This window comes from Trichosurus vulpecula, chromosome 6, assembly GCF_011100635.1.
Source record: "Trichosurus vulpecula isolate mTriVul1 chromosome 6, mTriVul1.pri, whole genome shotgun sequence".
In the NCBI taxonomy this organism is placed as follows: domain Eukaryota; kingdom Metazoa; phylum Chordata; class Mammalia; order Diprotodontia; family Phalangeridae; genus Trichosurus; species Trichosurus vulpecula.
In genome coordinates, this window is record NC_050578.1 from 55,413,267 (window position 1) to 55,438,164 (window position 24,898).

At 35.3% G+C, this 24,898-nt stretch overlaps 1 protein-coding gene across 4 annotated transcripts in view; it reads left to right on the forward strand.

Annotated features, from left to right (window-relative positions):
• Positions 1-16,340, forward strand: part of UBE2D3 (ubiquitin conjugating enzyme E2 D3) — a 50,912-nt gene extending 34,572 nt beyond the window's left edge. For 2 of the 4 annotated variants that reach the window (XM_036762470.1, XM_036762469.1), the window contains exons 5-9: positions 6,901-6,978; positions 7,778-7,883; positions 12,834-12,927; positions 13,375-13,424; positions 15,010-16,340. In XM_036762470.1, coding sequence (XP_036618365.1) covers positions 6,901-6,978; positions 7,778-7,883; positions 12,834-12,927; positions 13,375-13,423 — 327 coding nt within the window. In that variant the 3' untranslated portion in view covers position 13,424; positions 15,010-16,340. The remainder of the gene's footprint in view (positions 1-6,900; positions 6,979-7,777; positions 7,884-12,833; positions 12,928-13,374; positions 13,425-15,009) is intronic. The other 2 variants (XM_036762471.1, XM_036762472.1) reach the window with 1 other exon arrangement.
• Positions 16,341-24,898: the final 8,558 nt, after the last annotated feature.

Genomic DNA, 24,898 nt, shown 5'->3' on the forward strand with positions numbered 1-24,898 from the left:
ATTTGTGAGTGTGGGTATGTAAATAGTGGATTGAAGAAGAGAGCAAGTATAGCCAGAGAGACTATTAGGAGACTGTTGAGGTACATGAGGCAAGGAATGATGGGAGCATGAGAGCATGAACCAAGCTGTGTTAGTGAAGAGTGGGATGAATATTGTGGTTTTTATTTTCAATTCCAGATTCCCTCTTTCCACTCCCCTACTCATTGAGAAGGCAAGAAATATGATACCCATTATTAGGCAAAATATATTTCTACTTTAGCCATATTGCCAAAAAAAAAAGAATATTTCATTATGCACTCAGTCCATCAGTTCTCCACTATTTTTAATTTTGAGACCCTTGAAGAAATTGTTGTGGATCATTGTATTCGTCAGAGTTGCTCATAGAGGTGGAAACCTGTGGCCTCAAGGCATTATAGGTCCTTGGGTGCAGTCTTTTGACCAAGTCCAAGTTTTACAGAGCAGATCCTTTTATTAAGGGGATTTTTTTCTGTCAAGTTTAGATTCAGTCAAAGGACCTCCCATGAGGACCTAGAAGGCCACATGTGCCCTTGAGGCGACAGGTTCCCCCACTCCTGCTAGGTCTTTCATGGTTGATTATTGTTAGTGCTTTTTTATATGTTATCCTGGTCTTCTCCCTTCACTTTGTATTAGTTCATATAAGTCTCTACAAGTTTTTCTTAAACCTAGGATGGAATATCATTGAGGGCAATATGGATGTCATTGAGGGGTAGTAGTGCCAAAAGATGGTTTACTCTTTTAAAAAAATTAATAATATTTTCCCCCAATTACATGTAAAGACAATTTTTAACATGTATTTTTTTTAATTGAATTTCAAATTTTCTCCCTCCATCTCTCTCCTTCCTAAGACTGTAGGCAATTTAATATAGGTTATATATGTGTAATCATCTAAAAACATTTCCATATTAGTCATGTTGTGAAAGAAGAAACAGACCAGAAGGGGGGAAATCATTAAAAAAAAATAAAGTGAAAAATATGGGTGCTTTGATCTGCATTCAGGCTCCATCAGTTCTTTCTCTAGATGTGGATAGCATTTTTCATCACAAGTCCTTTGGAATTGTCTTGGATCATTGAATTGCAGAGAATAGCTAAGTCATTCACAGTTCATCATTGTACAATATTGTTGTTACTGCGCACAATGTTCTTCTGGTTCTGCTCACTTTTTAGGTCTTTCCAGGTTTTTTTGAAATCAGCCTGCTTGTAATTTCTTATAGCATAGTAGTATTCCATTACAATCATATACCCCAGCTTCTTTGGCTATTCTTCAATTGATGGGCAGTTCCAGTACCAATAAGTTAGTTTACTCTTAATGGATTTGGGTTTCAGGGAAACATCAAGGGTAACTCTAAGATTGTACACCTTGGTGATAAAAGATGGTGGTACTGTCAAATGGGGAGTTTGGAGGAGTGATGTATTTTGGGCTTGTTGAATTTGAGTTAGGTGGATCTGTTCAGATAACAGTTGGTCATGTGGGAGTGGAGTTAGATTGATTTGAAAGTCATCTATAGAGAGGTGACCATTGAACCCCTGGGAGCTGATGTCAACCAAATGGGAAAAAGTATAGAGTGAGAAGACGGCTGAGGAAGGCATTTTAGAAGATGTCTAGTGAGATGTGAGAAAGGGTTTTTTTTAAAGGCTGTTCATGAGGAAAAGGAATAGGTTTAATCTGTTCAATCCCAGAAGCAATGCCAGGAACAGTGGAAGGAATTTGTAAGTTAAGGTCAAAATGGATACGTGACTTATATATAAAAGAAAGATAAAACCAGAAGATTAAAAGAACATGAAAATATTACTCATCAGACTTAGGGATAGGCAAACAATTTATAAATAAACAAGAGATAGAAAGTAAAGTTAGGTGTAAAATGAGTAGTTTTGATTACATTAAAAAGGTTTTATACAAAAGAAACAAATGTAGCCAAGATTAGAAGGAAAGCAGAAGATTGGGGGAAACATTTATAGACAGTTATCAGATAAACGTCTCATATCAAAAATATTTAAAGAACTTTGTCAAATCTGTCAGAATATGAGTCATATCCCATTTGGTAAATGGTCAAAGGATATGAACAGGCAGTTTTCCAGTGACGAAATCAAAACAACTTATAGTTATGAAAAAAAATGCTCTTAACTCATTATTGATAAGAGAAATGCAAATTAAAACAACCATGACACCTATCATTATCCCAGCTTTTGAAGACCTTACTGTAGCAAAAGAGAACCTATTTGTTCCTTAGTCCTGTTTCATCTTTGAACAATTCAGAGAGAGATCTGCAAAGACTATATCCTGACATTTAAATTTTTTTTTCAAATTTATTATTATTTATTTTTAGCATTCTTTCTAAAATTTTGACTTCTAATCCTTTCCCCTCCCTTTTAAACCCTGTATCAGTGAGGCAATAATCACAATATAGATGACAACCATCGAAATGCCCATGTGGTTCTGCATTGCAAAATACACGAGACTGTCCACACAGAAGGCAGTAAAATCATGTAAAACATTTCCATATTAGCCATATTTTTTTTTAAGAAAAGAAAAGGTGAGAAAATTATACTTCAGTTAGCATTCAGAGTTCATCAGTTCCCTCTGGAATTGTATAGTGTTTTTTCAGAGTCTGGTCTTTAAAGATTTTGAAGTGAACCTAAGTTTTGGCAAAACTTGTAACTTCCATCCATTGATCCTTGTTCTGCCTTCTGAGATAAAACAGAACAAGTCTAATCCTCTTTCTATATGATAGTTTATGAGCAATTATCATTTTTCTCTAAGTCTTAATCTTTTCCAGGCTAAATATTCCCAGTTTATTCAAGTAATTCTTGTATGCAATGACTTGGTTTCCTTGCTCTTAGTATACTTTCTCCAGTGTGTTCTGCAAGGCAGTATTCTGGGTCTACATAACCTTCTTTAGATTGAATACTATGCCTTTTGCACTGAACCCTAAAATGAGCTTTTTTGACTATCCTGTCAACTTTTGTCTCATTGAGCTTACAGTCCACCAAAACCTACAGATCTTTTTAGTATTTTTTTGGCATCTAGGCTACGAAAACATTATTTCGTTCAAGGCATTTACATTCTGCTAAGGGAACACACAGACCAATTCAAATAAACAAACAAACATAAATAAATAGCATATATACAAAACACAGTATTGGGTGAGGCGGGGAGCAGCACGAACAACTGGGGACATCAAAAGAGGCCTGTTGAAAGACTTGGTGCTTAATCTGAGCCTTGAAAGGAACCAGGTCTTCCAAGAGGTAGAGGAAGCCTTCCAAGCATTGGGGACAGCCTGTGTGCAAAGGCCTGGAAGTAGGAGGTAATATATCTGTATGGGGAGCAATAGCAAGTAGGTTGATTTGGCTTCAATGTAGAGGGAATGTGCAAATATTCAGCATACAATCAATCCATAGAAAGATAGATTGGAGCTAGATTGTGAAGGTCTTGAAATATCAAATGGAGAAGTTTGCAACTTGGAGGATCTTTATTTTTAGGGATATTACTTTGGCTTCTGTTTGGTAGATAAGTTGGAGAGGTGAGACACTAGGTCATCAGCTCCTATCCTTCCATATAATAAGTTGCCAAATCTTAACCTTTTCTGACTCTACAGCATGTCTTACGTCCAGTTTCTTTTCTTTGTTCCCACAGTTACCAACTTTGGTTCAAGCCCTTATCATCTTGCCGCAGAAATCATGTCACTCCCTGATATGATCAACTCTAGTGGCTCCCTACTGTCTCTAAGATCAAAAATACTCTTATGTTTAGATTTTAAAACCTTTCACATTCCAACGCCAGTCTACCTTTCCAATCTCTTTATACATTACTCCCCACCCCACATTTTGCAGTTTAGCTGCACTGGCCCTCTCTCTACTCCTCATGCTCTCAGAGGTTTTAATGCCTTTGTTTTGGCCAGTCTGCCCCATAGGAAAAAAAAAAAAACCCTTTTTAGTGAAAAGTTCAGCTCACATGTACCTTTATGTGAAGCTTTTTCTGATTCCCCTCATTCGATAGCTGCCTCATAGTTTGTGTTCTCTCTGTATGTGCTTATTGTTTGTTTCCCCCGTTAAAGTGTGGAATTACTTCACCGTTATTTGTATCCCCAAGGCTTAGCAGAGTGCCTGGCACATAGTAGGCACTTTATAAGTAATTGTCAATTGATTGATGTAGAGACACTGTATGGCTGTTGAAGTAGTCTATGCAAGAGACCCTAAGGGCCTGAACTAGTGTGGTTGTGGTGTGAGTAGAGAGAAGGGTACAGATACAAGGTATGTAGTGGAGATAGAATTGACCACAAGACATGGGAGAGTGAGACTGATGAGTATGATTCCTAGGTTGTGAACCTCTGTGACTAGAAAAAATGGCAGTATACTTGGCAGAGAAGGTAAAGATGAGTTTAAGGAGAAAGAAAATTAGTTCCTTTTTGTACATAAGGAGCTTGAGGTGCCTGTGTGACCTGCAGGTAATGACTATAGGATTATCAATGCATAACTGGAAGGGATCTCAGAGGCCATCTATTACAAACCTCATTTGACAGATGGGGCCTACCGAGGTGATTTGAATTTCCCCCAGGTTATGCAAGGAGTTAGGCCAAGGTGGGTCATGAACCCAAGTCTTCTGACACCAGAGCCCCAGATAGTTACCTTTCTGCTGTGCCAACATGTTTTAGCAGGTATTTGGAGATGTGGGACTGGAGCTGATGTGTGGTGGTTTTTTGTTTGTTTGTTTGTTTTTGCAACCTAAGTATTTGTTGTTGATGATTTGTTCAGTTGTGTCCTACTTTGTGTGAACCTGTGGACTTTTGTCCACTGGGTTTTCATGGTAAACATTGCAGTGGTTTGCCATGTCCTTTTCCAGTGTGTCCCCATTTTGCAGGTGAGGAACTGAGGCAAATAGAGTTTAAGTGACTTGCCCAAGGCCACACAGCTAGTGTTTGAGGCCAAATTTGAACTCAGATCCATATGATTTCCAGGCCCAGTGCTATACAGGGTGTCCCTAAAGTCTGGACACATAGGAAATCTCATTAAATGTTTCACAGAAGACTCTTGTGTTGTTCAGTGACTTCTTTTTCTGGGGTGTGCTGAAGGAGAAGGTGTACTCAATGAAAATCACAGATGCAACAGACTTGGTTGAACTCAAACACATAAAGAATAAATGTGCTAAAATTGACAGCAAAGTGGAGTTACTACATCTAGTTCATGTGAATCTTGCAAAGTGCATCAACCTTTGCATCACAAATGATGGAAATCATATTGAAGATGTTATTTGTTAATATTCCAATTAAATAAAATGTTGAAAATTTCGTTCATTTCATTTCTTGAAAATAAGCATTTTTGCCTATGTGTCCAGACTTTAGGAACACTGTATTTAGTGCACCACCTAGCTGCCCTAGGAACCTAAACATAGCATTTTGCATTTGTACTTACATTTTTCCTTGGATTCTGCCTGTTGTGGACTTTTTGCATCCTGATTCTTTCAGCTCAGTTAGCTGTCTCTTTTTGTCTTTGTTTGACTCTTGACCTTAGAACAAAGATTTAGTGCCTTTCTACTGTTGAAGATGGAAATTTTAGATAAAGACCTGGAACTTAGGTTTTTGTTTTGTTTTGTTTTTTTGGAGTTGTTTTTTGTCTTGTCTACCCGTTAGTCTGAAAGGTCCTAAGAAGTCAGAACTGTTATTTCATTTTTGTGTTCCTAGGGTCTTAAGAGAGTGCCTTGGATTTAGTAAATGTCTGATTGAACTTTGAAAAAGAACTCTTACAACTAAACATACAGAACATTAACTTTTTCTGTCAAAAAAAAAAACCAAACCAAAATAGGATTAATTTCTTTCCTGGACTATCTGATTAAGGCTTTTATAAAAATAGCTTGACAGATAAATACTTTCTTATTTCTATAACTTGTGTTAGGGATTAAAAAACTCAGTTGCTTAGGTTCCTATAACTAAACGCAGTTCTGATGAATTAATAATTAGGTTCATAGGTTTCCTCTTCTGGCCTATTTCACTTTTTGCAAATAATATTTTACTTTCACATTTTTTCTCGATATTTTCCTTTCCTGTGTATTCCCTAATTTTTCCTTGGTTATTGGTGTGTGTATGTATTTGTATGGAAGTTTAAAAGAAGTGAAAGCAATTTTAAGATTGTTTTTCCATAGTAAAGAACAGGGAAAATCAGAGCCTTTTAGAACTAAGGAGCAACATTAGAGTTAATTTGGTTTCTTTACAAACAAAGCAACAAAACCTAAATTTCAGATGTGAACATTTATCCCAAATAACTAAGTTGCTATTTCCAATATATGGTCATCCTGTCAAGGCTACTATTGTTCATTGATTGAAAACAACATTATCTTGCCTAGGGGTTATAGTGGCCTTTAAATAATTTCAATCCAAAGACTCACCTTTTGTTAGGAACTGGTTATAGTTAAATATTCTACATATTTGTTGTCTTAGCTTCCCTCCAGTATATAGTGTTAGTGTGGTGTGCTTAACAGCATCTTTCTTTTAATAGTGTAGAGCAGAGATGTCAAACTCCCAGCTGTCTCATTTTGAAGGAACCAAATTAAAATGTAATTGAAAAATGTTTTAACAAAATGATAATATGACACAACATAGATAATGTTAATTTGTGATTTTCTAAGTCAGTATATAGCTGCAGGGATCTCTTTCTATTTGAATTTGACACCTCTGCTGTAGAGCATGGGATATAGAAAATTCTTGGAATAGAATAATTTTAGATGGAATATTTAGTTGGAATTTTGACAAAATTAACTTGGATTTAATTGTGGAACTGCTTTGTAATTTTGCTTCATTATCAAAGGTGCTGACAATAGATAAAATTGTTCGTTTTAAATCAGCATATTTAAATGATACCATGGACATTAAACAGATTTTTTTTTGACAGAATGACAGCCCATATCAAGGCGGTGTATTCTTTTTGACAATTCATTTCCCTACAGACTACCCCTTCAAACCACCTAAGGCAAGTATTTCTCAAAATTATTGACATACAGTGATGTTTTACGTAGGGGGAAATACACATGTCCTTCAAAAATATAACTTAATAACTTAAAGAGTTCTAATGTTATGTCTTAAGTTTTAATAAAACTTGTTCATGACAATGAATAACAAATGTCTTCGTTTATATTTGTAAGCCCTTCAAACTAAGATTTTCAACTTTCTTTAGTCAGAAAAACTTCTGTTATGTAAAAGTTTAAATTTTAGTGAGTATTGAATGAAACTGAAACAGACATAGTCCCTAAGAAAGAGTTGACTTTATAGGAATGATGATTACGGTACCATTGCAACAATTACGTCTAAAGACTAATGAATGTTATCTGTCCAAATACAAATATTCTCCTTCCTTTTTTAGGTGAATATTTTATGGCACATCATTTTGGTAGTTTTGGACACAATTTTTTAGTAGAATCCCAAAAGCATTAATCCTAAATTTTCTACCAGTCTTTCCATACTAAAAATTCTCATATTATGACAATTGAGATTACATGTCTCCAGAAGTAACATTCAACTTTTTACCCCTTGTTAATTTGTGAATACTAAATGTTTTTGTTTTTTTTTACTTGACTGCAACATTGAAATATAAAATTAACTTGTTTTTGTTGCTTTATATTTCAGTGATTGAATTAGATGCCAATGTTAAAAATGGACTAATTTTTAGGCTTCTTTAAAATCTTTTTTCTCTACTTAAGTTGGTTCATGAAAAATCCAAAAAGATGTTGATTTGTTTCAAAAGCCCTTAAATATTTTGTTCTTTATTTTAGGTTGCATTTACAACAAGAATTTATCATCCAAACATTAACAGTAATGGCAGCATTTGTCTCGATATTCTAAGATCACAGTGGTCTCCTGCTTTAACTATTTCTAAAGGTAAAAAAAATAAATGAAATCTGTAGCTCTTGAGAGTACTTTTTTCTCCCTCTTGGTTGATTGATTGCTTGATGGATCTTATTCAGATCTCTGTTAAAAGTTAATTGTGGTTACTACTTGTTCACACTTTCATCAATGGGTGAAGTTTGTCACTACTTTAACAACCTCTTATTAAAAGTGTTCTTTGGGTGAGAAAGTAGATTTTTTGAATAATCTTCTATTAGCCAAAGAAACATGTTCTGAGAGTTCTGTGGATTGTCCTCTTTTAAACAAAATTCTCTAATATTTTGACATTTCTTGTTACTTTGCATGCAGAGTGAAAGGATCTTGAGACTTTGGCATTATAACATGCTGGTAACCCAAAAAAAGACGATTTGTTTTTTAAAAAAATTCATTTTACATTTAGCTTTTCTTCTCCTATTAGCTAAATTGATTTAACTTCGTTCCTGGAACCAGATAATATTAAGCATTTGAGTCCAAGGTTTATTTCAACAACATATACCTGTGAGCCTATAAGACAATTGAATTTATAAAACTTGACAGCCTGAAAACTGCAAGTTACATACAAAGAAATTAAAGCTACACATAAATATTATGCCAACGTCATAGATTTGACTTCAATTCAGCAAACAAGTGCCTGTGTGCAGAACTCTATGCTTAGGCACCTTGAGAGATAAAAGGCTCAAAAAAGAAACCATTGGGAACACCTCATACTTCATCACAGATATCCTCAATGAGTGTGTAGATACTTTTCATAAAGATTTTCTATAGCTGGGATTCCTGTGATTTTGGTACTTTTTGGTCACTTTGTGAAGAAGGGAATAGAAGGAATACTGTCTTGGAATTTACCTCAAGCACAGTATCTGGAACTGTGATTTTTAGAATTCACATGTCCTTGTTTCATTGTCCTTGGCTTGGAATAAGACCTTATAATGCACATCTTAACAGGTCTTTTCCATTTCCTTTTTGTTCTTTCAGTTTCATTCTGAAATGTTCCTTGGTATTATTTGGCTTGTTGTTAAATCATTTCAGTCATGTCCAATTCTTTGTCACTTTTGGAGTTTTCTTGGCAAAGATACTGGATTGGTTTGCCATTTCCTTCTCCAGGTTATTTTACAGATGAGGAAACTGAGTCAAGCAGGTTTAAGTGACTTGCCCAGGGTTATACAGCTAGTAAGTGTCTTAGGCCAGATTTGAACTCAGAAAGGTTAGTCTTCCTGACTGTAGTCCTGGAGTCTCTTATCTACTCGAGGCCTCTATCCACTGAGCTACCTAGCTGCCCCCATTATCTAGCTCAACTTGAGATTTGAAGTCTTTGACCAATCTTTCTGTAAACTTTTTTTCCTTCTGTTATTCGTTGCTGTTTATGAGGTGATTTTGAACGAAATTTTCTGTCACCTTCCTCTTAAGATCTAATGGATGTTTATATTGTGAATTGGTGTTGTCCATTTATGGCTGATATTGATTTTTAGGCAGTTTTATTCATTATAGCAATTGATTTGTATTGGTAGTTATTTCCCATTTCAGTAGTTCATTTAAATAAGGTTGGAGTTGCCTTAATTGAATGCCATCACCTTTAGTGAATCTACTAATTTGCTTTCAAGTTTTATTCTTCGCTTAAACAAATCCATGGTGTGACTTTCTACTCAGTGTAGTTATAGTGAATGTTGTATACAAGATTCAGATAGTTTCCCTTTTTCTCAGTTTAGTTTACTGCCTTCTCTACAATCCAGGACCTTATACTAAGAGAATATGATTTCCATATTAATAAAACTTTCCCAACCTCCTAATTCTATAATCCTCTTGAATCACACAGCCAATTCTACCTTAACCATGCACAAGAATAATCACACACTGGATTGCACTATTATCTGCTAATGTACTACTTTTCTGATTAATGCTGTAACATTTCTCTGTTTGATCATAGCCTCCTATAATCCCAGCTTTCCCTGTCTCATGCTTCTTAAAACTTGGATTATTTTAAGTTATAATCTCCAACCCCTCAGTACTTTGCTGATTTGACTTTACTTCTTTCTCATCTTGACTCTATAGTTAACCAGTTTCACCCTCCAAAATGCCTTGCCTCTTTCTCCACTAATTGAACTCTTGCCAAATCTGAACACCTAGGTTACTTCCCTCCACCCACCTTTCTCCCCTTCTTCACGTGCTGGTATGAATAGAACTGAAGGAAATCACACACCCCTGCTTTATAAATTCATGTTACACAATCTCAACTGAGCCCTCATTGTAACAAGACAATCCTTTCATTCCTTCCTAATTAATTCCCTGCCTCATTGTCCACAAAATTCTTCCAGATCTTTTTTCCTCAAGCCTCCTATACATCACACTGTTTCAGCAGAGGCCATTTGTGGTATGCTCCAGCACCTCCCATTCTCCTCTTTTCCCCCAGTGCAAAGCAGGGAGCGAGGATTTGGAGGTAGTGAAGTTGCCCTTTTTGCCAAGGCCAGACCTTTTATATGCCATTAATCCCATCCCCCTCCTATCTTTGATAGCAGATTTCCCTTTTGATCACTCATCTTCTTTCTTTAATCTTTAATCTTTCCCTATTGGCCTCCAAACATAACACCTTCCCCCATCAGGTCCCTACTGTTACCATAAGCCATTGTCTTTTTTCTTACCTTTCTCTTCATTTCTTATATGTCCTCACTTTTCAGTTCCTTGTAGCTTGGCTTCTAACCTCGTCATTCACTTCAAACTGCTTTCTTCCACACTTACTTTGTCCTCGTTAACTTGTGTCCAACCCTTGGGTTTTTTTGGCAAGAATAATGTGGTTTGCCGTTTCTTTCTCCAGTGTGTCCCCATTTTACAGATGAAAAACAGGTAAATAAGGCTTAAGTGACTTTCTCAAGGCCACATAGCTAGTGTTTGAGGCCAAATTCGAGCTCAGGTCTCTGTGCCCAGGGTTCTGTGCATTAAACCTAGCTGCCACTCCACAATTACTAATGATCTCTTAATTGCCAAATGTTGTCTTCCCTCACCCCTCATCCTTTGAAAACACTATTAATCACCTTTTACTAGATACTTTACTCCCTGGATTTTTGTGACATTTCTGCCTCTCCTGGGTCTCCTCATCTCCATTGCCTGTTTTTCATAACTTACTCTCTGCCAGGATTCCCCAAAGCCCTGTCTTCTGCCTCCTTTTCTTCTCTTTGAATTAAATTTTTTAAAAAATCTGAATTTAACAATTAAAACAATGAACGTTTCCATATATGATTGTGAAATAATTCTTTACAGCTTGCTTTTTTAAAAATGTATTATTAAACATACTATTTTCAAAGGTGCCTTGCTTTTTGTCCATACTTCGGAATTTCCTTCTGTTGCTTTCTATGCATGAAAAAAGATGTTTAAATGATTCTCTTTATCTTTTTTTTTTTCCCCCAGAATTGTTGCCTCACTCCCCTCCCCAAGGGTAAAAATGAGAGCTGAGGGGAGACTTCTCAAAATTCCTTGAAGGAATCTTTGGGGCATTTTTTAGGCTACAATCAATAATCCGTTGTATTCTTACTTCACAAGTTATTCAGCCATTCCTCAATTGATGGATATCCCCATAGTTTCTCTCTTTTTAATTTTGATGTTCAGCACCAAATAATAGCACTTTCATTTATAGATCAGAAAAGAAAAAGAATTTTAAACAAAATGTGAATCTCCATTTTACATATTGCTTGTTTCCTTAAAGTATACAACAACAGCTGTCTATTATTTTTCAAAACTCTTGTTCATGCTTCCTTCTGAACTTCTGGGCAACTTTAAAAATGTTTCAGTGACTCTTTTTTTAATGTCTCTTTTGTCTCCTAGCTCTCTTGTCTACAGGGTATTCCAAAAGTCTTAATGTAATTTTAAATTTCAGTGGTTTAGTAGACTTTTGAAACCGCCTATATTCTATCACTAAAGTAAATATTGAGATATTTTGAAGATCTTTGTAGAATTTCCCCTCATCGTCATCCTCTGCATCAGATATTGATGCAAAAGCTGCAATTATTTTTGTAGAGTCTTTCACAAATGTTTACCTGTGAGTACTACAAAATAAAGTAATCAGGTGCCCCCTGGAATGTTGCCATTGGATATATGGTCAAACCAATTCCTTTCCAAGGAGAAACGGAGTTATCCTTCCATTTACTTGTAATTTCTTTTTTTGTTGGTGTTTCATTTATAGCAAGAGTGTTATGAATGCAAAATTCAGTTCCTTCAGTATTGTGATCACCAATATTAATTACTTGATTATCATGTTAGAGTGTCAGAAGCCATGTTGGTGGTTCTTTCCGCTCTTTCACTTTTTGTTCTCCCAGTCTTAGCATTACTGCAGAAGCAGAAGGGCACAGACAAGATTAAAGGACAGTTTATATTTCTTTGTTTTAGGGGCATTCATAGCTGAAAAATTCATTACTAAGTAATGATTTGGTAATAAGCTTTAGTAATAAGATTCTCTCTATGTAGGTTAATTCGTTCTCAAAAAGGAGAAATAGTCTGTTGTGAGGACTATACTTGAAGCCTTGCCAACATCATAGAACCTGCCAGAGCTTACCTCACCTGTTGGCATAATTTTCAAGAAACCAGAGGAGCCTACACACCACAAGAAAGGATTAAACTAGGATTTTGTATCATAGTGAAATGGACTAAGCTTACATAATGTGTTTGTTATTCTGTGGTTAAAACCTGGGGTCAGCATTGTGTTTATATCCTATTTATTTACCTCAGCAGCCACTGTCAGGCTTTCATACTTTCATTCTGAAGAGTTCTGTAGAAAGTACGGCCATGGCTCCAAGATGCTCTTCGTAGCATTTCTTTATCTTGTTGCCACCTTACGACTTAAATTGTAAACATCCAAAGTGTTTTTGAGAAAGCCCTACTGCATGTTTTAAAGCAGTCATGTATTAATTGAATGTTTATACAGATTGGTTTGATGTTTTGAATCAAACTGTTCTCTTTCAGTTCTTTTATCCATTTGTTCACTGCTATGTGATCCAAACCCAGATGACCCCTTAGTGCCAGAGATTGCACGGATCTATAAAACAGACAGAGACAAGTAAGTAAAAAGTAATTTAAGGGAAAAGTACACTTTGCATAATGGGAAAATTGGTTTTACTCACTGAACTTGTTAGACTCATACCCTGTATGACTGTCTTTAGGAAAACCCCAGTTATGATATGCAGAAATTTAGTATTGAAATGGGATTTAAATTTCTTAGAATTTTTATTATGAAAGAAAGATGAGCCTTTGAAAACTTTTTAAGAGTTTAAAACTTTAAAATAGTTTTTTAAAAAACATTTTAATAGGTTTTAGATATAAGTAGAGAAAAGCCCTGACTTTAACTTTCACCATTTTTTCTATGATAAAATTGGTCATCTTTCATTAATCAGTATTTATGTAATTTTCATAAATATTTAATCTTTGTAACTTTGAGTATATAGAGTTCATCATCAACATGAGTAGTTTTATATTTGTGATAATTAATTCCAACTTGTTTAATTAGGTACAATAGGTTAGCCAGAGAGTGGACAGAGAAATACGCTATGTTGTAGGGTAAGGAGATCTGCACTTTATAGTGCATTTAACCATGAGTATTGCCAGCACTCGAGTGCTGCATGCTTTAAAGCACTGAATAACTAACAAAAGGTAATGGATGCAGTAGTTAAGTGAATCTGTACATTTAACAGCTTGATATCTGATTAGTGTGGAAAATATAATTGAGTAGTTAATGCTTGATGATACATATGCATGGCAGAGTAATTATAGTAGTCATAAGAAATTTGAATTAAATAGCTTATCTCTTGAATTGGTAAGTAAGACAAATTTAACTAACAGCTTTGGTAGAAATGGAATGAAGTAGGTTATAAAAAGGCCTAACCAAATTTCATTTAGATGTAGAAGTTATCAAATTTCTTTTAGGAAAACTATTGTTAAGCCTGTTCAGTTCAGTAACTATTACTACTGACAAGCATGCATGTGTATCTGTGTCACTTTGTCGTGAATCCAACTATATATTGTTTTGAGGTGCAGGTCTTTTGAAGGAGACTTAGACAAGGACTATAGCCATAAATGTAGATGGAAGAGAATTTTATTATTGAATTTTATGTGAAAGCACAGGGTGGGTTATTGTTTGTTTTTACCTCAAAGGAAAACACTTCATACTCTGTATCCAAGTATGTACACTTTTTAAATAACTATCACTGTATTTTTAGATCAAGGTAGTCCTTCAGGAACATTGATGTGCTTCTGACATTTTTGAAAGAGATTTTTGTCATTTGCTTCTCTCACCATGTATTTAATTTCTGCATCATTTCTCCTCTAGTCCTTTTCTGTCTATGACATAGGTCAGTTAGTGGCCCAGAAAGACGTTAATCTTTCTGATGATAGTTGGGGCTAGGTAACTTTCTAAATCTTATTTAAATATTAATTATTTTTGGGGGGTGGTGTGTGCGGAGGGGGAACCAAGGCAGGGCACTGCGTGAGAATGAATCTCCCTTTCTCACTCAGCCTGGAAGAACAATTCATACGTAGGCTTAATCCCAATAATGATCATCGTTCATTTTTTAACTTTATCCAGTTCTTCCTCCTTGATCTGACTGGCCCAACTGTAGTTCAGGACTTTCAATTTAAAGTGATCTACCAGCCTCCCCAAAAGCAAGAGACTACAAGCAGGAAGCTCTTGGTACCACTTCTGGCCTAAATAGACAATTAACAAGCTTTAGATAACACTTTTTTTTTTTTTTGATTGTGTGCAGTATTATAGTTTAAGCACTTTTTTTTTCAGTTAGACATGGTGAGAAGGGTTTTTTTAAAAATCTAGTATAAGTTTGAGCTTTACCACTAATATAACATAATTGAAATGTGGGAATACAATACTTGTAATTAATTTTAGTGTGTTTTAAGTTTGTTAGAAGCAGTAAGTGGAGGGCTTTCCAAATAAAAATTTTATTTTGCCCCTGTTTCAGTAAAATAACATTGAGTACCAAAAGCTCTTTGCCTTTGAATGGTGTCCTCTTAGATGGATTCCATGGCTAATTTGGTGGTAATTTCCTTTCCTTATTAAGTGTTTCAAAGAATTGTGTGACTTTTAAAGTTTTATTGGTTTAGAGCTTCTCAAAATCTTTTCCATTATTTACAGGTACAACAGAATATCTCGAGAATGGACTCAGAAGTATGCCATGTGATGCTACCTTAAAGTCAGAATAACCTGCATTATAGCTGGAATAAACTTTAAATTACTGTTCCTTTTTTGATTTTCTTATCCGGCTGCTCCCCTATCAGACCTCATCTTTTTTAATTTTATTTTTTGTTTACCTCCCTCCATTCATGCACATGCTCGTCTGAGAAGACTTAAGTTCTTCCAGCTTTGGACAATAACTGCTTTTAGAAACTGTAAAGTAGTTACAAGAGAACAATTGCCCAAGATTCAGAATTTTTAAAAAAAAAATGGAGCATGTGTATTATGTGGCCAATGTCTTCACTCTAACTTGGTTATGAGACTAAAACCATTCCTCACTGCTCTAACAGATGCTGAAGATACCATCTGAGGGGGAGGGAGATGGATGCGAAATTGTCATATCAAAGGAAGCAACATTACTGTAGCAGCATCCATCTTGTTTAAGCCTTCCATTGTTAGAGATTTGAGGTTTCCTGATATACTTTATGCTCATAACTGATGTGGTTGGAGAATTGGTACTGAATTTATAGCATCAGCAGAACAGAAAACGTGATGTATTTTATGCATGTCAATAAAGGAATGACCTGTTCTTGTTCTACAGAGAATGGAAATTGGAAGTCAAACACCCCTTGTATTCCAAAATAGGGTCTTGAACTTTTTGTAATTTTCATTTAAATTTTGTTAGGAGGCTTGGAGCTATTAGTTAATCTATCTTCCAATACACTGTTTAATATAGCACTGAATAAATGATGCAAGTTGTCAATGGATGAGTGATCAACTAATAGCTCTGCTAGTAATTGATTTATTTTTCTTCAATAAAGTTGCATAAACCAATGAGTTAGCTGCCTGGATTAATCAATATGGGAAACAAAATCTTTTGTAAATGCAAAGCTGTTTTTTGTATATACTGTTTGGATTTGCCTCATTGTTTGACATCAAATGATGATGTAAAGTTCAATAGAGTGACTATTTTGCCATGTTCAGTTAAAGTACACAGTTTGTTTCAGGTTGACACATTGATCAGCCTGATGTGTGCAAATGTTAGAAGGTAATCTGACAACGGTGTAGCTGGACTGATGCACCTACTACTGGTAGCCCAGAGTTCCAGTGGACTTGGGACCCAGAAGTTTTGAAAAGAGTTTTTGTGGGGGTAAACTATCTCCAGGTGCCACCCCTGCTTGCTGACTTTTTCTTTACCATGTACATTTGAAAACAGCTTAAAAATCCTAACATGGGAGTAATAATGGGACAAATATACAAAATAAAGTACCGTTTGGTTTGGGAGTTGTCAAGAGGCTGTGTTGAAGTGACTTTACTTATGTGGAATTTTCATACCCATTGAAAAGGATTAGTTCAGCCATTTTACGTTAAGCGTTTTTTTAATGCAACAGAAGTACTTTAGGAGACTAAAAATGAATGAATAAAGGTCATTGCTACTGGGAGGGTTTTTTGGGAAGCAGGGAGCTCATTCAGTAAGTGCTCTCTGTACCATCAGTTTAACAAATAGCAACAAGGGCATTATGTAGTATTCTTCATTCTCACACATATTCATTTCTGAAGTTTTGGCTTGTTTTTCCTAGTTGTTTTGATTGTCCATTGCTTCATTTTTTTATAGTCCTGTACTCTGAATTTTTAGTGCATCTGTGACTTCTCTTCAGCACTATATTTTTGCACTACTTACAGTTATGTGCAATCTTATTCCTTGTCTGAACACAGACATGGAAAGCTAGATGTAAAATAAATGTGAAACCTTAATTTTTATAAAAATTTGAATATGTAGTTTGTATATGATTTGTTGACTTAAGGAATTTCTTTTGTTCTCTAGAATGAAAGTGAAATGCATGCTTTCAAAAGTAGGTTTTTTTTTTATATTAAGAATGATATTGGAAATTCATCTTAACCCAACTATTTAGGTTTGTTTTGAAAGGTCTCTTAATTGTCATTCTAAATTTAAATGTGTCACTGACTTAGTTCATAAATTATAGAATGATGGTGGGTAGATACCCTGTTTTGCTGAAAATTTAAAGCATTTTGGAAAACCCAAATCCAAACTTTTCAAAAGGGAGATTTATTCTGAAAAAACAATTTTTTTGGTGAATTATAAAACCTAAGTTCTTTCTACCCACATGATTGTGAAGAGTTTCTTTGGTTTGCCTCCTAAGATTAATTTTCTTAAATGTAAAAAATATCTTCCTTATACAGAAATTCAGTGTTTAGTTTCTGGGACCAAAAGTTTGAAATTGTAGGATAAGACTTAGAATCTAAACATTCACCGCAAACTGATTCCTTAACTAGTCTCTTAAATTTGACCTTTTCAACGTTAGACTTTGCAGATAGTTACGCTTTAGCTCATAAATTGTCATTAGTAGCAAAGACAAAGGGTTAGGACTTTGAGCTGATCAAAGAAGATAATTTAAGGTGCACCTTCTTTGTGAACCTAAGTCCCCAGCTTTTCACAAGACAATCACTGACTTCTTGGAGAAACCATCCGGAAAGTATTCTCTGGGTGAGAGAACAATTATAATGGAACTAGAGAAACTAGTATACTGTTCTGAATTCTTACTATATGGACACTTGATATCAGTTCATTACAACCATAAACTTCAGAAGATTCCAAAAATCACAAGGAAAAGACTAGAATGGAAAAAATAAGTCGGCCACATGACCACTAATTACTAATATGTTACTTAGTGATGCAGAAAATAGAGGTGAATTTGTTGAGGGTATTAGAAAGCTATCTAGTGCTATGTTGAGTTCTGGATTTGGAACTGAGGGTTCAAATCTTACCTCTGCCACTTATTATCTGTGTGATTTTTTTAGGAAGTCACAGCCTCTCAGGGTGTCAATTCATTTATAAAATGAGATGGTTGGAATAAATGACCTCTGGAGTCTCTTCTAGCTCTAACCTATGGTCCTATGAATTTACTAACCAAAATGGATCATAGGCGATTTAGTATTGGAAGTTACCATAAGTTTTTAATGCAAGTAGTCTGTTTAGGAAAAATCCAGTTGGCCTTTTAGTAGTACTTAAGAGCTTTGTTTTAAGTGTCTTTCTGTCTTTAATCTTTCAGGTAAATGTTCCTGGATGCATTTGCAGTATTTTTGTGTTTTCAAAAAATTAAATTTGAGGAGGAGGAGGAGGAACTATTCAGAAATAGTCCTTTTCACTTGGAAATGAGCTTTCACATTTAAGTATTAACCTTAGTTGTGGGTATTAAGGATAGTGACCTTGGGGTTAAAGATATTTCTAGTTCCAAGATTGTCTATATATACACTGTGCCATATTGCCTCTTTCCCACCTATTTCATGAAGGATGTCACTGAAATCTCATCTCACAAAGGTACCTGCAGAAGGCCTTTGACAGGATGAATTGAGCTTCGCGGAATTGTACTGTTACTCATGAAGCCTATTTCAAATTTCTTAGCTTTTAAAAATAAGGCTTTTGAAGAATATCAGTAGTGAAAACTCTCCTAAACTTTGATATCTCTCCATCAAAAGATCACAGTTCCTCTTAAAATTTAGTAAATTAGTGGTCTTTGAGTTGTTACAGCTATGATAATTACCACATGATGAACGTAATCCAATATAAGATAGATCCTTGAACAACAGATACAGTTCATTAATAATAGTCCCATTAAGATTTTCTATCATGAGAAGGAACTTCTAAGGAAGGGCTTTTAATCTTTGCTGGTATAGTCTTCAAAAATCCATGTTCATCTGTCCATTTTGGTAAGAAATTAAAGGAATACTTTGGTGCAGAAGTAGGATTCTTGGTCCACCTTACTCATCTTGTCATCTTCAAGTTTTTCTTATGTTTTTTCTCTATCTTATGGGATAACTAGCACTATTAAGTATTCCATATTTCAGCACAAGATCTGACACGTGAATAGTTACTTTTATTATATAGTGTTTAGCACCATAAACTTTAGAATATTTGAAATTGCTTTGGATAATGATAGTTTTTATAGCTCTTCCAATAATTGGTTTTTAGTTGAGGCCTTTAAAAAAGTTAATGTTTATAGAACTTCAGCTTGAATAAGGGGTCTTGATTTGTCTAAAGCAGTTTTAAATTTATTAAATATGAAGCTTGAAAATTTGGATTTTTCAGATATTTGGTTATTTTCTGGGGAAAAACCCAAAATTAAAAATTAACATAAATATAGTTTCATAACCACAAATTCTTGACAAAATGTGATTTCTTTAATTGTTTGGGGCTTAGTTTTTTGTTTTTTAGTCACAAAACATAATTTGCAATTTTTTTTAACTGACCTTTGGTTTTGTCTGTTTAGGGAGCTCATCCTGAGGAACTACCAATGCAGTATATTGGCAATTGTGCAACTTGGAGAGTTGCCTGGGGCACTAAGAGTTCAAGGGACAGACTGGACTTGAACCCATCTCTTCCTGACTAAGGTCAGCTCTACTAAATTGGCCAGGCTGCCTTAGATTTTAATTGGGTGAAATCCAAACAGAAGTAGTAGATTTGAAAAAGTTAAAAGAAACTTTATTATAATCAAAGTCAAAAAGCCTTTATTTTCCTGATAAGTGTGACTTGCCCAAAGGTCAGAGGAGCAGAACTGGAACTAGACCCCATTCCAGTGCTCTTTTCTACCCTGTTCTGCTTCCCCTTGTGTATTCAGTATCAAACTAATTGCAAAACATTGCCACAAAGAACTCCTTTAATTATAATTGTACGCTGCAAGCCCTCTCTATAGCTATTACATATCTGTTTACAGCTGAATTTTGAATTGATGAAGTTTGGAAGCAAGTATATTTGGAATTTGGTTGTGGAAGATGTGAGTTCAAATTCCGTCTGAGACGCTAGCTCTGCAATTCCTGGGCATGTCACCTAACCTCTCCCTTTGTTTTCATCTGTAAAAAGGGGATAATAATAGCACCTACCTCACAGAGTTATTGTGAGGACCAAATGAGATGGACCAAAGCACTTTGCAAACCTTCAAGTACTATATAAATACTAGCTAGTATTTTGTTAAAATGAAAAAGTTCACACTACCCAAAATTTGCATATTAGTTCATGGGGTAGTCCACAAAGTAGGCTTTTCTGCTCTCAGTAGTTTGACCGTTCCCTAAGATATTTTAGTTAAATAATCTAGCATTCCATTAAAAGCATTCTCATTTGTAAATGGGAATATGTTAAAGCAACAAGATCAGTATGTTTGAGAGTGATTACGAAAACGTCTGCAGATAAAACTAATATTCTTAGGACTTTGATAGACTTGACTCAACATTTAGAATGGCAAGAGACTGGAGATGTCTCTAAGTGAAAAGTTGCCTTCTAAGTTACTGAGCCTGCTTCCTTGTCTTGTCTTAATTTTGCGAAGATGATCCATGCCAATGTGAAGGAACAGAGAAGGAAAACTAATACTGTAGTTTCAAAGTTAGTTTTTACATCATTTCTAATTTCTACTTCCCAGATTGCCACAGCACAAGTGATTGATTATCTACCTAAGATCTTTTTTTGCTGCCTTACAAGTTTCATGTTCCCTTTCCACTCTTTATATTAGATAATGAATTCTCACCTGCCACTTTGGTTATCATCTTTAAGATGTTCATCAACCACACGTACTATCTGAGCTCTCCAATTAAGTAAAGAATACATATACTAATAAAAATAAAAACCAAAGTAAGTATATACAATAGTTTTTAGTGTTCAGATCCTGAAGCAAAGTTCAGTCTATAATAAAGAGCATAACTTCTATTTTGGAATGATTCCTGGAATGACCCAACAGTGTTAGAGTGCTTACTCATTATTTTTCTTTTCTAGTATAGTGATGATAATGAATGAACAGGTGCAATGAGCCACGTGTTTATTTTTTATGTGTTAGTGACTGATACAGGCAGATTTCTGTTCTGAACTTACCTTCCATATCAAACATCCTCTACTTAGCAAATGAGTGTTACTTTAGATCTGATCATAGATCAAGTCAAGCTTAGCGTCACCGAAAATACTTTTAAATTACATATCAGAACATTTGATTTTCTGGATTTTACTTTGCTCCTCACTTAAGTTCGTGCTACATTCATTCCTTTAACTTCCACTCTTGAAATACAAATTCTTGTACTTCAGAGAGGCATAGAACAATAGTTGTGACCATGTGTTATAGTGTTTTCTATTTCGAGGTAGCAAGTGAAGGTGAAGAGCCTGATGCCCACTTTATCTGCCTGTTTTTCCTTTAGCTTACTCACTAGTCCAAGTGAAACACCATTATAAAAAACTGTCTCTGTGAAGTAGTTATCATCATAACTATCATCTAGTGTCTAATTGAAATGTCTGGAAGGAAAAATAAAGGGAGAAACCAAAAGAATTGGGGCCTTTAAAGGGAAATACTGTGAATTTTTCCATTGCCCTTTTGAGTTACCTAGATCCTTGATTCTGTTGAGATCTCAGTGACCTATGATTTGTGGCTATATAGACTGTGGACGAATAGTATGTTACAAAAGATGGGTTTTTGCATCACAGAGCAGTTTAGGACCCCTTAAAGGGTTGTGTAATTCCCTGAATACTGTTTACCTGGCAGTCTGTTAATCTGAGGCCTAAAGCTCATTGTCCACCTGCAAGTGCCTGTCCAAATTACATGTGGAAATGTTAGCACTAATTCAGTGAGCTGCTTGTCCGTCTGCAGAGATAGTAGTACCAAATAGTAATCTAAATATGAGAGTAAATATAAAGAATAGTGGAAAGAAGCACTTAATTTAAACAGAAGACCTTAGTTTGGTTTTCAACCCCCTTATTTTATAGTTGAGGAAACTGATACTCAGAAGTTAAATGACTTGGCCAGGGTCACACACGTAATAAATGGCAATGCCGGAATTCAAATCCAGGTCCCCTGGCTCCAAATCCAGTGCTCGTAACACTATCATGTTTTCTCCCAGTTCTAAATCCTGTCAACCTAATTGTCTTGCCATAGGAATCTGGGAGCAGCAAATGTTTATAATTTGTCCTGTACTGAGAAACACTAACAGACTGTCCAGGGTATCTTGGACTTGTGGCATGGTGGACTAGTTCATTTTGGTTCTGTTACTCAGCGTTCATTTTCATCATCGCACACACATTGCTATCTTTCCATTTTTCAGTACTTACAGGTGATATGTATGGGCTGCTGGACTGGTAGTGATGCCATTGATTAGCCTTTTGAAATGATTTTTGACGTCATGTATACAGGAATCTTCTTATATGGTACAAGGTCCAGTTGGGAATCAGGAAGTTTGTTCCTATGGGCTGTTTCTTGGACATACCTCACATCCTATCTGTACAATGAGCACATCGTTGTCTTTTTGCCAAGTCTGCTTCAACTGTTCCTTCTATATTTCTGGTAATAGAAAATCACCTAAGCCAAATATCTCAGGATCCATTTTTGGGATTGAAAAGTCAGTGGCTGCATAATATTCATTGTGATCGCTTGCTTCTATCCTCCTGTAAACCTTTAGGTAGTTGCATGTACCATCAAAGTGTGAAGATATTGGGTCCCAGCTTCTTGTCTGCAGTGTCCTAGTATCTTGAACAGACTGGAATTGGTTCCAGTTGGTGCAGATATGTTTTCTGGGTCTCCATTTACCTGGGCCACGGTGTCCTTTTCCTGCTGACCCTAAAAAGCTCCTTAGTAGACTCCAGGTTTGCTCTGATGTAGTCCAGATATGAATAATATTTGTAACTTGGTCTTCTTAAGTCCAAGCCCTTCTAGAGGCTATAACAGCCTTTCTTAAATATCTGTTGCAAAATAACTGGGAAATAAGGGTCACTTGTGTACTCTTCTCTCAAAGTAGGAAGTACATTCTTAATCTTCCCATCACTTTTTTAGGGGTCCTCTAAGTTTCAATGGGATAGACCCATAAACAACTTAATGAAACACTCTTGGTGTTCCAGGGAGACTTCCTTCCTTGTCTCTTACCTTCTTATTCTCAGCCCTGGCTTTACAAACCCCAGCTTCTTGAAGCACCAAAGCTGTATTCTTTTCATAAGTACATTCAAACTTTGTGTGGCCATTTTTCTCTGCAATTTTAGTAGAAATTTGATCTGCCCTTCTAGCAGTCTTATTCTGGTTTTATTTGTGTATCCTGCTTTCATGGCATCCATTCTTTTCTTTAAAAAAAAAAAAGTTTTGTTTTTTTTTTAAATTAACAAGTATTTATTTCCTTTACCTCCCAGCACTGCCTTTAAAAAAAAAAACACTTGGAACTCTTGTGATATGTATAGTTGAGCAAGAAAAAAAAATGGCCATATTGTACTATTACCTTTACAGGTAGAGTAGTTGTATCGGTGGTTCTTTCTCACCATTTTCTGTTGCTTTAGAGCCTTAAAGCTCCATTTGCATTGTGGCTTCTTTGTTTTTGTTTCCATATGCTGCTGGCATACTATATGATAGAAGTTCTAAACTGTAGCTTTCTTCCTAGGTGTGACAAATAGCTTTCTCTCTTTCCTTAAAAAGGGCTTTTGGTACAAAGTATCTGTATCCACTTTAGGCTTCCTTGGGCGATTATGTATGCTGAATTCATAGTGCAAATACGGTATGCCTAGTGCTGCTAATCATCTCTGGCAAGCAGCATCTAAATTGGCACTGCTTGGACCAACTCTTCTTTCAAGGTATTTATATAACGTGATAATAGTTTGAAAAAATGATTTTTAAAAATTTTGAGTAATGTGTTTTTAGTAACATTAAAAAATTCAGTGTACAGGATGGTTTTAAATTGACAGAAGGCTTTTAATGCCTAAAGCAGACTCACTTTTAATACATTTGTTACCTAAAGCAGCTCGTTCTAAAAATTAGATATTAATGATTATGTACTTGTTAAGTGTATCTACTATGTCACAATTTCTTAACCATAAACTATAAACTGAAAGGATACCTGCAAATTTTCCTTTCAGCTTGTTCTCTACCAATAAAAGCTGAAAGAAAATGAATAATGAAAATAAAATGTCACTTCAATTAAACAAATGCTGATTCCTTATAGTGTGTAATTAAGAATGTGGTGAAGTGCTGTTGGACACTTTCTCTCCACAGAAAGGAGAATCAGATCAATTTGATTTAAAGGCTTGAAGAATATGATACTTCTACTTATCTCACAATTTGACCCACATATTGGCCGGAAGTCTCCATTACATTATAGTCATGTTGTCATGGCAGCATAAATTTTTCTTTGTTAAAATATTTTCATGTACTTTAATCCATGTGCTAAGGACTAATTATAAAGTGGAAGGTCTTATACAGAAAACCCTTGGGGTATTTATTCTGAAAATCACACTTAGTTTTGTGTGTGTGTGTGTGTGTGTGTGTGTGTGTGTGTGTGTGAGAGAGAGAGAGAGAGAGAGATCATCTTTTGACTCATGATCTTATTGGGAAGTCTCAGCCAAATGTTTTTCTTTGGCTATCCATACTGAAATCTAGAATTCTAATTATTGCTGATCATTAATAGATGCATATGTATACAGCATTTCAACCTAAAGGACTCTGAATAAGAAGAAGCTATTTTAAAAATGTAAAGCCCTTTTAAATTATAGCTTTCATTTTTTATCAAATTAGTTTTCTTACTCTTCATCAGAAATTGACCACTTAACTCTTTTTTATTCCCATCTACAGAGTGATCTTGATACTGATAAATAAATTTTTATTGTCTATATACTAGTTTGGCGAGAGTGAGCCAAAGAAGATAATAGATGGTAGCCAGATAGACATGTATGTATGTATGTAGGATTTGCTTATTTGCCTTATAACTTAACTGTCTTTCTCATCTGTCTGTCAACAAAGCTGGTTCATTTGCCTTTCCATACCTGCCTTTTCTCCACTTTGCTTATGGAAGGCAGCATGGTATAATGGATAGAGGGCTGCTCTGAGAG